General features: G+C 34.3%; 1 protein-coding gene across 1 annotated transcript in view; it reads right to left on the reverse strand.

The window, feature by feature from the left end:
• Positions 1 to 19,335, reverse strand: part of KLHL1 (kelch like family member 1) — a 329,276-nt gene that overhangs the window by 16,183 nt on the left and 293,758 nt on the right. Inside the window, exons 8-9 of the mRNA XM_010973559.3 lie at positions 17,897 to 18,059; positions 3,195 to 3,407 (exon numbers count right to left, since the gene is read on the reverse strand). Coding sequence (XP_010971861.1) covers positions 3,195 to 3,407; positions 17,897 to 18,059 — 376 coding nt within the window. The remainder of the gene's footprint in view (positions 1 to 3,194; positions 3,408 to 17,896; positions 18,060 to 19,335) is intronic.

Raw genomic sequence — 19,335 nt, forward strand, 5'->3', positions numbered from 1 at the left:
GACTACCTATTCACAGTATACGTCACGATGTTTTTTGTTGTGAGAAAGTCGAGGCCTGTTTTCCTTAGTGTCTGGCTGATTCAATTAATGCTTGTTGAGCACTTACTCAGTGCCAGGAATTGTGCCAAATGGAGGAATACAGGCATATGCAAGATAATTTTGGCAAGCACATCGAACCTAGTTTAGTGGAAAAATTGATGTAAGACAAATAATTTTTTATTATAATGTTCATGATTAGTACAAAGGAAAACTCCATTGTTCAAATCTGCATTATGAAAAGAATCCTCTGGGTACTACAGAGGGAAAGCAAGAGCGGATATCACAAAGGCAGACTTAGGGGATTCTTATTATCTTGACACCCCTTTCATATCAGATCTCATTACTGGGTTGCAGATTCAAGGACAAAGATGGTCCTGATCTCTTATGAGCTACCAGTGGTACTGATGCCTTTGAGCATATTTGTTGATTCATTGCCTAGTTTCCAGCTATGTTTATAATCTTAAATTCTAATTATGTATTTATCTCTTTTTTTCTAATACATTTTAAACTCTATTTAATATCATGAAAAATACACACAATATAATGTTTATTGAATGAGTAAACAGATGAATGAAAGTGATTTTTCAAATTGTACCTTCTGGATCTAAATTTTGCTAGAATTTACTGCATTTTTGGACACTGATTTTTGTCCACTAAAGACACTGTCACTAGAGTGAGACTTGGCTACCAAATTAGTTTTTACTGTTCCATCAACTCTTCTAAACTTCCTATTCTTACTCAGTCCCTGCTTTCTTATCTGCTCTGAGTTGAGGTACTAATGTTCCTTGCATTTAAGGAAGCCTAACTCTACAATTCTGGATAGATGTTATATAACTGTACTTAACACTACCATTTACAATATCTTTATACTTCCTTAGGAAGTCATCATCCTATAATAACATTTGCCTATCAACTTGTTTATCTATCTATCTAGAAAACATAGCATTGCACACTATTTGCTATTCCTAATGATTTGTTTGCCTATATACTAGAAACACTCCTTGCATTATATGTGCAAAGTAACTCTACAAGGGTACCATTATGTACCTTGATTCATTGATGATTTACATGTGAAATTATCAATATAGAATATATCTTATAGAAAGCACAGAAATGCTTTTAATCTGACACTTGGTATGAGCTCGGATAAGAATCATGAAGATGCTGTGTGAGTCTGCATTACTTAAGCTGTTCATACCCACTGCACTCCCATAACTTTAAATAGCTATGCTTCTTTAAATATAACTTTGCATCCTAAATGTATTCTTAGACTGAATTATATATGCCTCTGTTCACAAACAACATTTGAATACATTAGACAACAATAAAATATGTGCATGAAATATCATTTTATTAGTGGTGGTTATATACGATATTTGCTGTGAAAGTAGCAGCCTCATCATATTCATCTTCTTTGTCATTTTTCCCAAGAATTTAGCAGAAGAAGATGTGAATAACCTGCCAGTCTATTAGCAGTATTTATTAAATAAACGGTCGCACATTTGTGTATGTAACAGTATACATCTATGAATTTGGACTCTGACCTCTGTCTTCACTGTGACACCTGTAGTTCCTAATTTCACTGGACAAGAGAATGTTAAAGTGAAACCGGGGTGAACTTAATTTCAAGTTCTCTATATACACAACTGTTAAGTCCACAGCCCATTTCATGGAGTAGCAATATCACTAAATATGTATTTTACCCAAGAAGTGGCTCAGAGTTCAAACAGACCCTGTTCACCAAAAGCTATTTCTTTTCAGTGGCCTTATTCTCACTAAAAATACTCAGATAACCAAAGGAAAATATCTTAAATGAGAGAGCACTTTTCACCCACTAACTATTCCACTAACAATCATGAATATAAAGGATTTAGTTTTCTTAATTAAAAGGAAGATTATCATTGTCCTCAGTGTGATCCACCAAATATTTCTTGTCCTTCTCCCAGGTCCATGTTCAGACACGGTCATCTCACCCTCAAGAAGTCTTGTGTGGTCATGTGACTGAGCTGTCATCAAAGCTCAGGCAAAGGATAATTGTATTACTTGAAGGTTGAATCTTCAATAATGCATGAACAATGTAGTGTACTGCTCTCTGGCTTTTCCCTCCTGATGGAGACCAGCAGTGCTCATATTTTAGCTTAAATGTCATTCTGGGCACCAGAATAACAGTATCATGGAGCTGGCATGGACATGTAGCATGAATGAAAAAAAAGAGCATTATGGTGTTAAACCACTGAGCATTCTGAAGTTATTCATTACAGTAGAATTAGTTATCCTATCCTAGCTGATAAAAAAATTAACCTCAATATTCCTTAATTTCACTTCCTTATATATCAGCATGTATCCTTATGTAATAGGCAATATCACCCTAAGTTTCTCTAACTTTCTAATCCTTCCTGCACCTAATACAGTGATGCACAGCCATTAAAGAGAACTCAGCTATAACCATGCCAGGAAGTGTCTGGGATTTCGGACAGAGTCTGAATCCAAGGTGCCCTTTCACTCCAACCTCTGTGCACCTGCAATTTTTAGGAAAAGCTAAAAGAGGATCTATATTTCTTTTATACACCAGGATTACAGGAAATATAGTTCAAATAAGTCACTTACATTAAGAAAGGTACGATGTAAAACAAAGTTCATAATTCACCTTTAAGAATTTGAAGAGAGTGGCAGAACCAACAAGACGGGATGAATAGAACAGATAAATAAAATATTCAATTTTTTTAAATTAATGAACATTCATCAATTTTAAAAATTACTTAAAGCTATTCTAATAGACCTTTTGAAGCATATTAATGAAGAATTTAAATATTGTTTTAGGATCATTGGAAAAATTGTAGAACTTTATTTTTTTAATATTTAAAATTACTTATTTAGAACTTTAAATAAATATTAGTTGAAAAGAAAGGAAGGAATGGAAGATGGAAGGAAGGAAGGAGAGAGGGAGAGGGAGGGAGAAAAAAATAAGAGAAGAAAGAAAATAGTTTGTGTGTGTGTGCATGTGTGAGCAAGTGAGAGAGAGAGAGAGAGACTACAAAAGCAGCTCTAGAAGCTGGATTTACTGTCCTATATTATGCAGATTTTATAAGTACTTGCATTAGGTATCCATGTTATCACATTGTCTCTTTCACTATAACTGTGCCTTGGAGTCTTACCTTTCTACGTAATCCAGTAGCCGAGAACAGTGGTTTGAAGCAGGGGCATCGTGACCTCCTACTGCATAAAGAAAACCATCACACGTGGCCACTCCAACACCCCCTCTCCTCTTACACATGGGAGCACACATGTTCCACTTATTTGTATGAGGATCGTAGTATTCCATTGAACTCAAACAGGAACTTCCATCACGACCTCCAACTGAATACAACCTGAAAACACAATTGGAAAAACATGATTTCATACCAGCGTCTGCATGACAATGTCAAAAAGGAAAAGTCCTTGGAAAATAAATTTTCAATCATAGCATGAGCCTCAAATGTGTCAAAAACATAGTGTGTCACGTGAAAATTTCTGTTAGAGGTTCTCTGTAAGTAATTTTATATGACTGGAATTCCCATAATTCTAGTATGACCTATATTAGATGAAATTAAAACAACTGTAATTTTCTAATTGCTATTATTTCTAGAATGTTAGATAGACAAACTGCTTTCTGCATTAAAAAATTGTCATTTAAATATATTAATAAACATTGAGGAATATCTATTTTTAAAAAGAATAAAATACATTTGTCTTCAATTTTTCTTGAAAATGTCCATAATTAGAAGAAAACTGAGTATCATACTTGTTGATCAGTAATTGATTAGCCAATATGTAAATCATGCCTGCTTCTTGTGTTCTGTACTCACAGCTTGGAACACTAAATAGATGGAATAATCTAAACACGTATTGTGAAAACCCCAGCTTTCTTATTGGATGCTTATGCTATAGCTAATGAGTTACCTGGATGGACAAGACTTAAAGGAAAAAAGGGCACAATGATGTTAGCCGATTGAATATTGCTGAAACATATTTGATACACTTATTTTGCTATTTCATTATGAAGTCTGGCAAGAATTCAGGAAAATAAATACTGCGACATGAACTGTACTTAAAAAAAAAGAAATACATTATCTATTCCTAATAAAATAGTTCTTGCCTATTTGATCAGTCATGAAGATTGCATCACAGTAAGGTATAGAGTTGAATTTACTCACTTATTCAACACATATATTTGAATGCCTTGTATATGTCACACACTATGCAAATTTTTGTGAATATATCCATGAACAAAGAAGGAAAAAAAATTCCCTACCCTCAGTTCTACCAGGGAAAGCTACAGACATAATTTATGCAATAAACACATGCATTATATACTATTAAGGGCTGTAGACATAGACAGAGCTGGGAAGTGGGGTCAGGAATGCAGCTGGTGGGAGTGGGAATTGTGGTTACAATTTAAAATACACCATCAGGAAAAGTCTCGCTGAGAAGATGATGTTTGCTGAAAACCTTGAAGAAGGTAGTAGTGGTTGGAAGTGAGTTCAGAAATATCTGGGGGAAGAAAATTCAAGGTAAAGTGAACAGGTGAGTACAATGTTCCAGGAGCAGCCAGGATGCCAAAGCGGCAGGAACAGAACAGTGGTGGGTGGGGTCGGGGGCAGATGAGGTGATGTGTGGGGACCGCCCCAGGATGGACCTCATGAAGGTGTTTACACATTCATCTAATGTCTAAAGGAAATGTAGACACTTACCTTAAGTGGAACAGGAAGCCATGAGAAGAGTGTAGGGAGAGGAGTGTTAGGATTTGCCTATGTTTTAATAAGGTCAGATGTGAAATTTTTGTTTTATTAGTGGACATAATAGATCGGTAAACAGACTTAATCTTATACTTTTCAGCCTCTAAGTAAATGCACAGAGAGACATTATTACTTAGCATGTAAAATAGTTTAGGTCCCAGATTTTAAAATTCATCCTCTAATAGCCTTTAATAAGTCTTAATTATGATGTTTAAATTGATTTCAAATCCTGGAGATTTTTTTTAGGCTGTTTATGTTTTTCTTAATGCCTGCCATGATAAAATGTTTCTGATTGTCCAAGTGTTCCCTTTTTGGATCCGATGCCTCTTTGCTTGATTACTCATGAGTTTGTCTGCTGGCTCTCAATCTTGCAAGATGTTGAAATTAACCAATAGGAGTGATTAAAAGTATTGGACAATTTAGCTTGGAAAAGCACCCAGAAGTGAAATGATTATTCACTCAGAAGTTTTTATCATCCTAAATAATTCATGAAATTTGAAATCTATTTATTTCTGTTTCATTTAAATTGGAGATTTAATTCAAAAGAAGTATGTTATAATATTGGGGTATGATTAATTAAAACCTAACTAAATTTATTTTTTGTAGAGATTTTACTTATTGGGTAAATATCTTCATGCAGGGCACCTAATACAGTCTCTGGTATGTAATTTGTATACAAGAGAAGTACCACTCTCATTTTTTCTATTGTTTTAAATGATTGACTTCAAGCTGCTCTATTTATAGGGACAAATTACACTATTGATTTATCTGAATCCAGCATTGCTGATACTAAAATATTTCTATGCAATAATTGGTCACACTTTTTTTGAAAGTATTAAAGAATGCTAACATATACAAATATATAGCTAAATGTGTTTTAAAAGTAACGATAATTAAGGAAACATATCACCCACATTATAGAAATCAAATATTGAGCTTATTACTATAGCTTTTTATTTGGAAATAAACTGTTCCTGTAAAGTTCACAAGTTACAACATCATTGACTTCTTAATATAATTACATATATTATAAACCACAATTCATTCAGTCTCTTTTGTGTGAACCCTCCCTTAATAAAACTCAGTAACACAAGAGTTTATACAAAAGAAACGTATTTAATAAGTTGATTAAAATGACAAATTTACCCAACAGTTTCTTTTGTAAAATAAACACTTGGTATATGGTAGCTATTGTTTTATTTTAAATTAGGTTATCAGTGTTTTATTTCATTTGATAGATATCCCTTTTAATGTTCTTCATAGGATTATATAATCGATAGATTAACAATAAAATTACTACATTTTTGATAGCATAATATACATTATTAATACTTGGGCAAAATTAGTTGGAAAGAGTAAATACATTACATTTTTCCTCAAAAAAAAAAGCTTTGAAAAAGAAATGAGAAAATTGTATCTGTGTAAAGGAGATAATAGTGTCCTTTTGAACTTTTTTATGGAACCATTATTCAAACCAACAAATATATTTCGATACTTGCAAAGATTTTGCAGTTAGAATAAATGCTACCACATACACGCAAAACACCATGGACAATTATCCAAGGACAGTTATTCAGATGTCCCCTCACAATCTATCTACTCATAGCTTAGACTGGCTCCCTGCTTTACTTTGCTGCAAAGACAGATTAGATGTTGAGATTCTGAAAAGCAGAGGAGAATCTGATGCTAGAAGTAAATGCACTGATAACATAAGAAGTGACAGCTGACAGTTTCATTGAGAGAAAGGAAACATGACATTTTCACTTAGAGTTGAAAGATGAGTAGGAATTTGTAAGATGAAATAGGGGAAAGCGTTACATACAGGGAAAGTGTTATGTGTGAAGACAAGGGGCGTGAAAGGTCACAGCGGGTGACAAATAGAGAGTGGCAGGTATGTCAATGTGATGGAATGGGTGGTGGTGAAGAAGGGAAAAGAAGATATAGCTCGTAGGATGAAAAGGTTGGACTGAAAATGAAAGGGATTGTATGCCACGCTATGAAGTTGGGATTTCATTCAGAGGCAATGAGAAGAGGACAGAAAAATACAATTCTTAGGAGACATCAGTGTCAAAGATCAGTTTGCTGTGAACATTGACCAGTATATATATCCCAGGTATGCGAAAAACTGGCAAGAGATCAGAGATACCCCTGACTTAAGTAAACTCTTCTAAAATTTTGCTGAGAATGAATTTGAGTCTTCCCTCCTACTTTCTCTAACTTACATGTTTATTCAGCTTATAGACAAATTTTACTTAAAAAGTTCAGCAACCAGGTCTTTGTGTTTTGAGATGGAGATGCCAGGTGCCCAGCTAAGTTAGCGTCACATAGTTTATATTCTAGTGCAGGTCCCATACCTCATTTAATTTATGCATGAATTTATGCATTTATTGCATTTTAGTGTGCTTCACCTTATTGCATTTTGCAGATATTGCTTTTTTTTTTTTTTAACAGATTGAAGGTTGTGGTAAATCTGCATTGTCAGAGGATGGTTAGTATTTTTTAGCAATAAAGTATTTTTTAATTAAGGTATATAGATTGTTTCTTTAGACATAATGCTATTGCACACAATAAACTGCAGTATAGTGTAAACATTACTTTTATATGGACTGGGAAACCAAAAAAATGTGTGCGATTTTCTTTATTGCAATATACGCTTTATTGTGCAACATACACTTTATTGTGGTGGTCTGGAATCAAACCTGCAATGTCTTTGAGGTATGCCTGTAGATACAATATAGGAATTGGAGGAAACAAATTCTGTATTAGTTGAGGTATGGCTGAAGTAAAGTAGCTTTGCGGGTAGACCCAGGCTGCTTCCCACTTTTGACCTATCATCTGTTGGGTAAGACCTTTTATCAAGAACTGCAAAGAGCCTGAAATTGTACCTTAACTGAAAGCTAACAAACGAGCCTGTCACATTCTCGTAGATGCTGGTAGAAGACACAAGACTCCTGAATTAGAGAGAAATGACTTTCTCACAGCACACTCGGCGCAATGAGCACCACATTCACATTGGTTCTCCTTGTTCCCCAAGTCCCGGAGTTTAGGAACTGCTAGCCCTTAAAGGGACTGCCAGCAAACCTGCCCAATCATTGCTCTGAAGGGAGATACTATCTCTACTATTCCAATCAACGTATAGAGCTGCTCTCTGCCCCAAAGAAACACACTATCTCTATCTTCCAAAGCTGTTCGATTTACAAATATCCTTGAAAAGATAGTGTGGGAAAAAAAAAAGTGGCCAATACTTTTCACTTGGAAAAAGTGTGGTAATGTGAAACCCCATGGAGAATTATCTACAAACCCTCCTGTCCTGATGGTGGAATCCCAGCTATCACAACCACAGCTCAAACAGAAGGAGGGAGGAAAAGTGGAAGAAGGAGCACATCCTTTCCCTTTAAGAATCCGTCTTTTAACTCACATCTCACGTCCCACTGGCCAGAACTTAATTACATGGTGATACCTAGGTGATAAGATGCTGGAAATTGTTGTCTTTATTCCACTTGCCTAGCTAACAACTGGTGTTTATATTGTCATTAAAAAAGGAGTGAATGAGTATTAAGAGGGAATTAGACATTTCTGCCACAAGACTAGGTCTTTTCCGGCCCTGTGTACCATTTTGCATTCTGTTCTAGCCACCCTGTTATGATGTAGGCTGGGTTACTTCTCATTGATCTCCCATTAAGTCAGGTGTGTCTCTACTAGAAAATCTTTTATGATCCCACCTTGTCCTTCCCCCAGAAATGTAATGTTATTTATCATCTTTATCCTAGTTAAATGTGTGGCATGTTTTATCAGTAGTCTATAACTTAAGGATAGCTACAGAAAGTGCAGTATGACATCCTTGAAGCAACTCTCTAGACCCAGAATGCTGATCCTTTGTTTCCCAATTGATGGAGAATTCTTTAATCTGATACGATGATGAGTCTTGTTGATCCTACTGTCTGAATACTCCTGCATGTGCCTCTCAGTGAGTCTTTCCATGAGAGGTACTTGCTGAATTCCTGACAGTACAATGAGTTGGGTTTCAGTAAGCTCACCCAACAGGCTCCTGCTTACTAAGAAATGTTGGCACATGTGGTAAACTCAGTCTGAGACTTTGTACTGAATTGTTTTGATACGATTTCAAATCTGCTTGTTAATGACAAAAAAATGAAGTTGTTTCTAGAAGTAAAGCTGCTTTGATACAAGAATAGAGTGAGTTTGTCAGGATGTTATCATCTCATCTGCTGTCCACTGATAAGCACTTGGTAGCCCAGCTGCTGAGGGGCCCCAGGTGGGGGCTTATCAATAAAAACATGCTGAGAAGCAACTATGGCAAAGGGGACTTTTAGGCCATAAGTACAGCGTTTGTGAGGGCTACCCGAGAATTTCATCTGTACAAACCTACCCTTTGCTGATCTATCTCTCCAAAGACTGTGGGACATCAGTTTCTGCCATGGTAAAGATGACTCCTTTTTCAGCAGCTGTGACAAACTGTGTCATTGAGCCCGTGAAGATTATTAGCCTGCCTGTCGACACCAGCACCAATCACTCCCTAGCAACGTGCTTTAGCAACAGGGACTTTTATTTTTGCCCTGGCAGCTGAGCATCAGTTCTTGGTTGGCAAAACCACCTCGTCCAGAAAACAAAACTTGTAGGAAAGGTACACTTCAATTAAATTTGTACTTTATTTCTATCTTCTCTCCTTTCCTGGAACAATAGTATATTTAATCTATCATGGGTTTGGAGCATGTAATTTCCTTATTGACTTATTAAAGAGACATGACCCTATATGTTATTGGTTTGTGAAATTCCTACAGTGAATCTATGTTTAAATTATTGGCAAAGACAACCTCAGTCGCAGAATATTTTGCTCCCCCGAACAAAACAGACTTTGCTGTCATTATAACATATGGCTGATAGAACCTACTTGCCTTTATTTATTAGAAAGTTCCTATATTTCCTAAATAAAAAATTCCCTGACAATTATAATTTAATTAACACAGGTTAACATAGGTCAACGAACCACATACCAAAACTTGGTAGAATTCACTAATTCACAAAATCAGGTAGAAATGGTCACTTTAATCTTAATCTTCCATTTTTCCTTGCCAATTCCCATCCTATACCTATTACAATTCTGCATTTCTTTCTTTTGCTATGTCTTATTTATCTATTAACATAATATAAGCTCTCTGAAGGCAGAATTGATTTATTTTCTTTGATATTTCATCATGGCAAGTATATACTTGTAATTTTTTTAAAAGAATGAAGTATTGGTTTCCAATTATTGAAAAAGCATGGTTTATCAATGGAAATTGTCAAAGAAAGGCACCTGTTTAAGTTCCACTGAAATAAGATATTGACAAATTGCAGAGAAAAATATGAATCCTGTGTCTTGGGAACACAAGGAGGGAAAGATTAATTTTAAATAGGTGAATTTTAAAAGGATTCACATAAAAGGTACAGGTTAAACTAGGCTTTGGATAATGGAAATATTATAAATTATCTAATTTAGGTTTTATTTAGATAAAAGGTATTAGGTAAAAGTCTTAACATATTTTTAACGCTTTCTTACACTCTTGTTTCCATGTACAATAAACAATCCAGTTAGTACTGATCTTGCCACATGGAACTTAACACACACAGAGAACTAGGACTGTGTTAAGATATCACTCTAGAGAGTTTTCAGTTATATCCAAAGATTAGATTAAAATCTGGGGCGAGAAACTAAGTGGACAGCAGACAGTCACAAGTTATTCAAAAAATGGCTGAGTGTTACTCCACTGTATAAATATATCACAACTTCTTTATCCAATTATCTGTAGAAGGATATTTAGGTCACTTCCATGTCTTGGCTATTGTAAATAGTGCTGCTAAGAACATTGGGGTGCACGTATCTTTTTGAATTAGCATTTCCTCTGGACACATGATCTAGAGCAGGACTGCTAGATCATAGGGCAAGTCTATTTTCAGATTTTTAAGTAATCGCCATACTGTTTTTCATAATGGCTGCACCAAACTACATTCCCACCAACAGTGTAGGAGGATTCCCAGTCATACTAAGTGAAGTAAGCCAGAAAGAGAAAGGAAAATATTATACGATATCTCTCATATGTGGAATCTTAAAAAAAAAAGTACACACATGAACTTATGTTACAAAACAGAAACATACTCACAAACATAGAAAACAAACATGATTACTAGGGAGAAGGGGGCAGGGAGGGGTAAATTGGGAGTTCGAGATTTGTAGATACTAACTACTATATACTAACTACTATATATAAACTAAATAAACAACAAGGTTGTACTGTTTAGCACAGGGGACTATATCATTTGTTGTGGAAACACAAGACATTGTTTTATGGCTTTAATGGAACCCCAAATTGTATAAAATTTTGTATGATAAAAAATTTTGTATTAAAATTATATTATCTTAGATTTACACATTTTTAAAAACCATTTGTTTGCTGAGTCTCACTGAGGGCTGCTAATAGGCTTAGGAGGTTTGTGATTTGTCTTCTGCAAGAAATGATTTCTAAACTGGTACTTGATGGATTTATCAGATTTGCAGAAAGTGAGGAAGCATTGCAATGAGAAGGAACAAGCCAGGTCAAGTTCTTGAGGGTGAAATGCAAACAAAAAAAAGAAAAGTTACATTTAGCTGGAGCATAATGAAAAAGAGTGGCCCCAAAAGACTGGATAGAAAGACAGGCTTCAAGGGGGGAGGTTACAAGTATGTACTTGCCATGATGAAATACCAAAGAAAATTAATCAATTCTGCCTTCAGAGAGCTTATATTATGTTAATAGATAAATAAGACATAGCAAAAGAAAGAAATGCAGAATTGTAATAGGTATAGGATGGGAATTGGCAAGGAAAAATGGAAGGATTAAGATTAAAGGGGACTATGTTCAATAACTTGTAATGGCCTATAATGAAAAGGAATATGAAAAGGAATATATATATATATATGTATGTATATGTGTGTATATATATATAAATAATTGAATCACTATGCTGTACACCAGAAATTAACACAGCATTGTAAATCGACTATACCCCAAATGATATCATGAGTAATCTAAACTCAAGAGGGCTTTTCACTGGCTTTTATCAGTCTTAATTGGGAACATGATTCAAAATAATATTCAGAGAAGCAACAGTCAGGTTAGAATGACAAGTTAGTGAGATGTGAAAATAAAACAAGAGGAAAAAAAGTCATGTCAGTTAAGGTGAGGGGAAAAATAAATAACTGTCAAAGGGTGATGTTGGAACAATTTTCTGATATGAGTTTGAAGTGAAAGGTCACTTTCTAGTGATGATGTTTCTCTGAGTAAAACAGGAAAAGCAATCAGACATTAATAGACAGTCATTAAAGCACAGAATTTTGAGGACATTAAATCACACTCAGCGGAATTAAGAAACAGCCCAAATGAGACCTGTACTATTTTGATTTAAAGGAGAAAGATTATTTGAAGTAAAAACAGTATCAGTTGAAACATTTTCATAAAATGCAATTAAAAATTTAGGAACATGTACTTAATTAAAATGTAAACAATTTCAAGAATAAAATCTTTAAATAATCTCACTCTGATATTTGATATGAAAAATGGTGTTAGAGTAAAACAGAATTTTTTTAGATAGTAAATATCCTAGCTGACCAGAAAATACAAGGACAACAAAAAAACACAAATAATGAATTCCATGTATAGCCAATTTAAGAAGGAAGAAATTGAGATTGTTAGAACTCAGTTATAACAACATGAAAATTTGCTACAACATTGTCTACTATTTTATTTATTAAGTTTTTATTCCATTTTTTATTAAGTTTGGAGATTTATAACAAAATACACACATATAAAGATATTTCACAGTAAAGTATTAAGGAAGGATCACAAAGCTATAATCAAAACTACAGAAAAAACCTAGAGTAAGTAACATATTAAAACTTTAAAATAACATGTGTGTGTGTTGCATGTGTGTTCACATTACAGAAAAATGTAACAAGTGAATACAATAATGAAGGGGTAAAGATATTTCTCATCCCTGCTGAGCAAATTTGCTATACCAATGAGATACCCATTTTCTAAAGGGTACAAGAGGTGAATCTATTAGCATCAGTGTAAGCAGTAAGAAAAAGTCACTAAACAAATAGATGGACTGTTACATGTATAAATATTAGAAAAAGTAAAGAGGCAAAAATGGCTAGGCTTCTGTGTATAGGAAATATGAATATTAACATTAAAGAGAAATAGTAATTGTATTATTGTAATTTTACTATCCATAAATAAATATGCCTGCAGACAGATTTTTTTTAATATTCAATGTAGAAGAATGTGAAATTTTACTATTAGTTTCCAAATTAAGTGATTGCTCAGAAAAATATTGTAATACCTAAGGAAAATGGCCCCTCTTTCAAGAGAAAAGATAAATATGGGTAGAAAAATTATATTAATAATCATATATTCTCTAGTGAGTAAAGTGGCAATATTAACACAAATGAACCTTTTTATTCTATGATTGCTATTAAAAAGTGCAATGGAATAAAGATTTGTATTAAGAGAGAATTGGGGAATGGAATATACCTAATTCAGATAGAAACAATTCTAAGAAATTTTCTTTTAGATAACTTGCAGATAAGATCAAAATGAAAATTAGTAATAAGCTTCAATTCTCTCTTCTGATAATTCTCAGTATAACTAGGAAATTATTGGAAGAACACCCTTAACCATTTTTTATGTAGCACTTCATCACTATGGGACCTATAGGGTTATATAACTGTAACTCCTTTTCACACTTACACATTGATTTTTCAAAGTAGCCATGATAGTAGGATTCTGATTTTTCTCAACAGCTATAGCCAAAAGGAGTCTAGCAGGAATGTCAACAAATATTATTTGATACGGAAATTGGTACTAGTGGAAAGGTTAACAATGAATAAAGTATGCTGGCAGAAAAGCAGCTTTACCAAACACAAACAGGAAACTGAATTGAGAGGGAGCAATTTGCTTTGGCTTTCCATACTTTGGCTCCAACTTTCTCATCTAGCAGATTTTTGAAACAATGATAGATACTGACATTAATTAAACTTTTAGCAGATAATTTCAGAGTAGCATCTTGAAAAAAGTGAAGAGACATAAATGCTCTGTGACAGGACAAATCACAAGATGTACACAGGAAAACAAAACAAAGCACAGTAAAGCGTGGATAAGAGTCTTTCATAATATAAGAAAAACACTGTTCAGGCAAAGAAAGCATCTACTTAATAGCTTGTGTTTTATGGAGAAAAATAAATTGTGCTCTCAGAAGCAATTTAAGAAAATATACATTTAGTGATACAAAGAATTTTTAAAATAAGACAATAAGACATAATTGACATAAAATAAATATGAGACAAATAAGAAAAAGAGGTAGGTGTCCATAAAGATATCATGTAAGGAAAATTAAAATTAAAAAAACATTATGTCTGCACTGGGAACAGTAAAAAGCATAAACAAAATGACAATGATTAAATATAAAATATAGAAGAAAAAATTTCCCAAGTTAAGTGGAAAAGAAATAAAATTATTGAAGAGAAAGAGAGTTTATGGAAAATAAATCAGTGCTCAAATATACAGAGAATCATTAACATAAACACATACTAAAATGTATATCCCCAAACCAAAGGACTAAAATAATGGAAAAGAAATCAAACAAGTAAATAAAAACAAATTCTCAGTAGATAAAAACTTTCCTAAGTAAAAGAAAGAAATGACTGAGATTTTTAAAATGCATCTCCAAATATTAAGTTAAAATAATGAAAAGTAGCTATCAAATGATACCCTGGGAAACATTTTGAAATTGGAGAAGAACGTGACAGTTACTATGCTATTTTCTGAGCCCCACAGTCTCTGTTCTGTGTTCTGGTTCTTGATGCAGGACCTGTAACTCTGCAAGTCACTTTTCTGCTTTGCCGCCTGATTCCCTGTTGTAAGATGTGACGTAAATGGGTGCTAGCGGGAGACTGAAAGACTGGAGGAGGAAGGATCTTGCTCCTTTTGGTTCATTTCCTGTTGCTGTGAGTTTCACCCCATCTTTACTTCTTGAATCGGGTTACATCCAATTGGTGTTTTGCAAAACTCTCAAAATCGACCTTATTTAGGTCACTCAGAGCCATCAGCAAGTAGAATGGCACCATCTCCTCATAGATCTGGGTCTCAGGCCAAGGGACCCCTCTTTCTTGTCAGAGACACCAGCTCCAGCTAAGCAGGGATCCAATCCCAAGTGTCTGGATTTCAACTAACTTCTAAATCTTAGTAATTATAATCTCTTCTTTTGTTCACCAACACTGCGGGTGGTAGCTGCTGCCTTTAGCTGATACATTTATGATATACTGCTCTCTGGTTGACTTTTTGGTTAACTAATTTTATATATATGTAACAAATCTTTGTATTAGATTATTGTTTTTGAGAATAACTGATAAATGGCTGGTGTGGTTTCTGTCTCTTGACTGTACCCTAACTGATAGAAATATAGTCAAAATATCTATAAGAATTAAGGTTTGAGTTTGGAAAACATATTAAAGATGAAAACTTACTGAATTTACACATCTACTTGAAAAAAATGATAGAAGATAAAAACTAAGAAATATGTGCTTAGCTTTAACAGTACAAGACTGTGACATTAAATTGCTCAAACCAATTTAAAACAAATGTGTGAAGACACAGGAATGTTCCTTTTAGACATAAAGTCTAATAAATTATATAATCAATATACCCTTCCTGGAAAATAATAGTAGTAGTAATAGCAATATAATACTAATAAAGAAAGATACATTTATCTAGAAATAATTTCCAGAGCATATGAAGAACTCCAAGAAGCAAAATGAAAAAGGCAGAAAATTCAATAGAGAATGGAAAAAGGCTTGAACATATACTTCAACAAAAGGATATACAAAAGGTTAATAAATATGTAAAAACATGCTCAATCTCATTAGTCATTCACTGAATGTGATAGCGCTATTCACCAGAATAAATAAAAACCATGAAAGATGACATTACCAAGTCAGTAGGAAGTGGAGTACCTAGAATTCTAATACACTGTTAATGTGTACATAAAGTAGGAAAATCACTTTCAGAATCTTCTGGGCAGTACCTACTAAAGCTGAACACAAGAATACTGTATAATCCAGCAATTTCAGTTCCAGGTCTACACCCAGCTAAAATGTGTACACATGTTTGCAATGGACATATGTAAAGATGTTCACAGCAGCACTGTTCTTAATAACTAAGAAGTGGAAAATATTAAAATGCACATTTATAAGAGAATGACTAAGTAAAATTTTGATATGTTAAAGAAGAATAAACTAGAAAGACAATTATTAATACTATCTTTTGTTAAATTCTGAATTTCAAGACATAATAAAGACAGCTAAGTCAAGCACAAATTAATGAGGGAAACCAAGCATGACTCCACTATATGCACACATCTGATTAAAAATAGAAACAGAACCAAACGGCATTCACAAAACATAAGAAAAGACAAAATTAGTAATAATGCTAACACATAAAAATACCAAATTTGGAGGATAATAATAGTACAAAGGGAGATGTAATAATACAAAATGAATTATTAATAGTCATAGAATTAGAAGTAATGTACAACTGCCTTCTGCTAAATTTTACAAGCTCAGTAAAATATAACTTTTAAAGATAATATATATGATACCATATATATAATTTCTTCTATCATTTCTCATGAAATAAGTGTCTAGAAACATAAGAAGTATATATTTAAGTGAGAAAGACAGTTTATATTTTTAAATAATAACTTTATAAATTCACACATATATTTAGAAAAAATTTAGATTGTTAAAGGTTATTAAGAGTAAATTGGATAGAGTGTTTCTTTCAAAGTTTACTCAGAAGAAATAATGAATGCATATTATGCCCAGGGATATAATAATGAATGTTGCAGATAAAATCTCAACGTTTATTGAACATGTATGTTAGTGAAAAAAGATAGAAAATACTAACAGTTTGGGAGAGTGTGCAGGGTGGTCTATTTTAAATAGGATGAATAGTAAATAACTCTCTGTGTGGACACATTTTTAAGATGAAAATCTGAACAATGAGAAAGACCCAGGCACATGAGGATTAGTAGGAAGAGCATCTCAGACGAAGAAAAGAGAACATTGGAAGGAACTGAGTTGGGTTACAGCTTGCCACATCTAAAGCATAAAAAAAAGGCACTTTGGCTGATGTATAGAGAAAAAATGTAGAGTAAGGAGAAACAAGGTCCAGTGGGTCCCTTTAAGTAAAGATATGCATTGTATTCTAAGCACAAAGGGAACTGATATATTACTTGCATTTACAGGGCGATGCTGACTGGTTAAGCAAGTGGACTGTAGTGGAAAGAGAAGTAAAGAGACTGGAAGCTTTTGCAGCTGTCCCAGCCAGAGGTGTTATTAGTTTTGTTCATGGCAGAACCTCTCATGGGAGTACGAGGGAGTGTATAGTGACCCCAGAGAGGATATTAAGCAATGTCTGGAGACTTTTTTGCTTATCACATTGGGCAGGGGGATATAGCTGGCGTCTAGGGGATGAAAGTCCGTATGCTGCTAAACACCGTACAATGCACAGGACAGAGCCCCGCCTCTAATAAAGAATTATCTGATTCAAGATATCAACAGTGTTGAGTTGGAAAATTTCTGATTTAGGGTGATAGAAATGGAAAAGGGAGAAAGTGGAGAGACTGATATAATCATGCAAAATTTATATATTAAGTACCAAATTTTTAGTAGCCCTTTGAAGGCAACTCAAGACTATTTTAAAAGAAAGGATATAAATATGCAGAAATTCAGTTCACATAGTCCTCATGAAATATACTGGATACTTTCTAACAAGCAATTAATGTGAAGAAGCTTTGATTTCTATTTTATAAGAAGAGACAACCAGAAAAATATGCAGACTTGATCTGTCAAGTCTCCATAACGACTAAATTTCAAGAAACATCAAAAACAAAAGATTTAAAAAGACTTTTGTATCAAAGCAGTTTACTAAAAATTATTTTACAAAGAATATTCACTGAAAAACTTAGAGGAAGAGAAAAAGTCTACTCACTTGCCGTTCAATGCTGCCACACCAACTGTGCTGCGGGCAATCGACATACTGGCTACAAACGTCCACTGCTGACTCTGAGGGTCCCACCTCTCCACTGTGTTCAGGTAGCTCCAGCCGTCGTGACCTCCCACGGCATAAATAGGGCCTTCCAGCACTGTCACACCTAAAGCATGGGGGCAGTGACAACTGAATGGATGCATTCCACACTGAGGTTTAAAATCAAATTAACAGTAACAACTATGACACCGTTCAGAATAAGCTCTAGTGGTGAAGAAACAATTCCAATGAAGCAGACACTGTTCACTACTAACTGAATCATTTCATTCAAATGAAAAAAAAAAAAAAAAGAGAACCAAAGCTAAATATTACTGTTAGGTAGTTAGATAAGTGGAGGCACCAGGCAGACAAGGCAAGGGAGAGATGGTCCAGAAGATGGTAGTATGCCCACCTCCAGCATAAAGAGGCTTTGCTTCCTCTCAGTGAGTGCCAGCAAGAAACTGGTTAGAACCCGACATCCATGACTGCTTGATAGTGACAAGGACCTAACTGGACATGATCCGATGCTCACTGTAATATAATTAGCATTGCGATTTAGGTCCTACCATGGGTTTTTCTGTGTGCATCATGGGCAAGGACATGCACAAAAGGGGACAGGTATGACTAAGCACTCCAGGGGCAAGAGCCGTCAATCAGTCGAGAGACCACCTCTAAGTGAGGGTGTAAGAGAAGGGACGAAGACCAGGGCTGCCGTCCTCTTCTGGATCTGCCCACCTCCCGTTCTTGGAGGTATTGTTTCCCTTTGCTAAATACAACTTTCAAAATCTTTCGCTGTTACACAATTCTTCTGTCTCCCATTTGAATTCTTATCTTTCGGTTAAGGAAAGAACTGGGGTCTCTTCCCTTTCCCTTTTTGGGGTAACATCATGACCTAGATGCTGTATGAAAGAAAAGAAATTTCCTTTGTCTATGTCCATATGAAGAGGCAAAATCTCAAAATCAGAGACGATGCATCTTGTGTCTCCGCTTTTGAAGAATAGTCCTACACTGCAGTTTAAAGTACTTTATTACTTTAAACAATGCTGCATTAAGCAATGTAATATCAGTTTGAATTTCAAATTAGGGTCCTCTATGTTTTGGCCTCCCAATCACTTCATAATAAACTTATCTAGAGCTTAGAAAATATGATGACTTTTATTTCATAAACAGAAATCGTTAAACAAACAATTAAAATAAATTAATAGTGAATCATCAATGGGAAGATATATACAACTTTTATACAGTGTTTTTCTAGTAAATTAATTTCTTCATTCGGTGAATTTTCTTACATGTTAAAAACTGCTAAATATTTCAATATTATGTTGATATTCACTGAAGTTACTTCATTATCATAGAGAAATTCCAGTGAATTTTCCCTCAAAGTTCAAAATTCAATGTCTGAT

The sequence above is a fragment of the Camelus bactrianus genome, chromosome 14, assembly GCF_048773025.1.
Source record: "Camelus bactrianus isolate YW-2024 breed Bactrian camel chromosome 14, ASM4877302v1, whole genome shotgun sequence".
In the NCBI taxonomy this organism is placed as follows: domain Eukaryota; kingdom Metazoa; phylum Chordata; class Mammalia; order Artiodactyla; family Camelidae; genus Camelus; species Camelus bactrianus.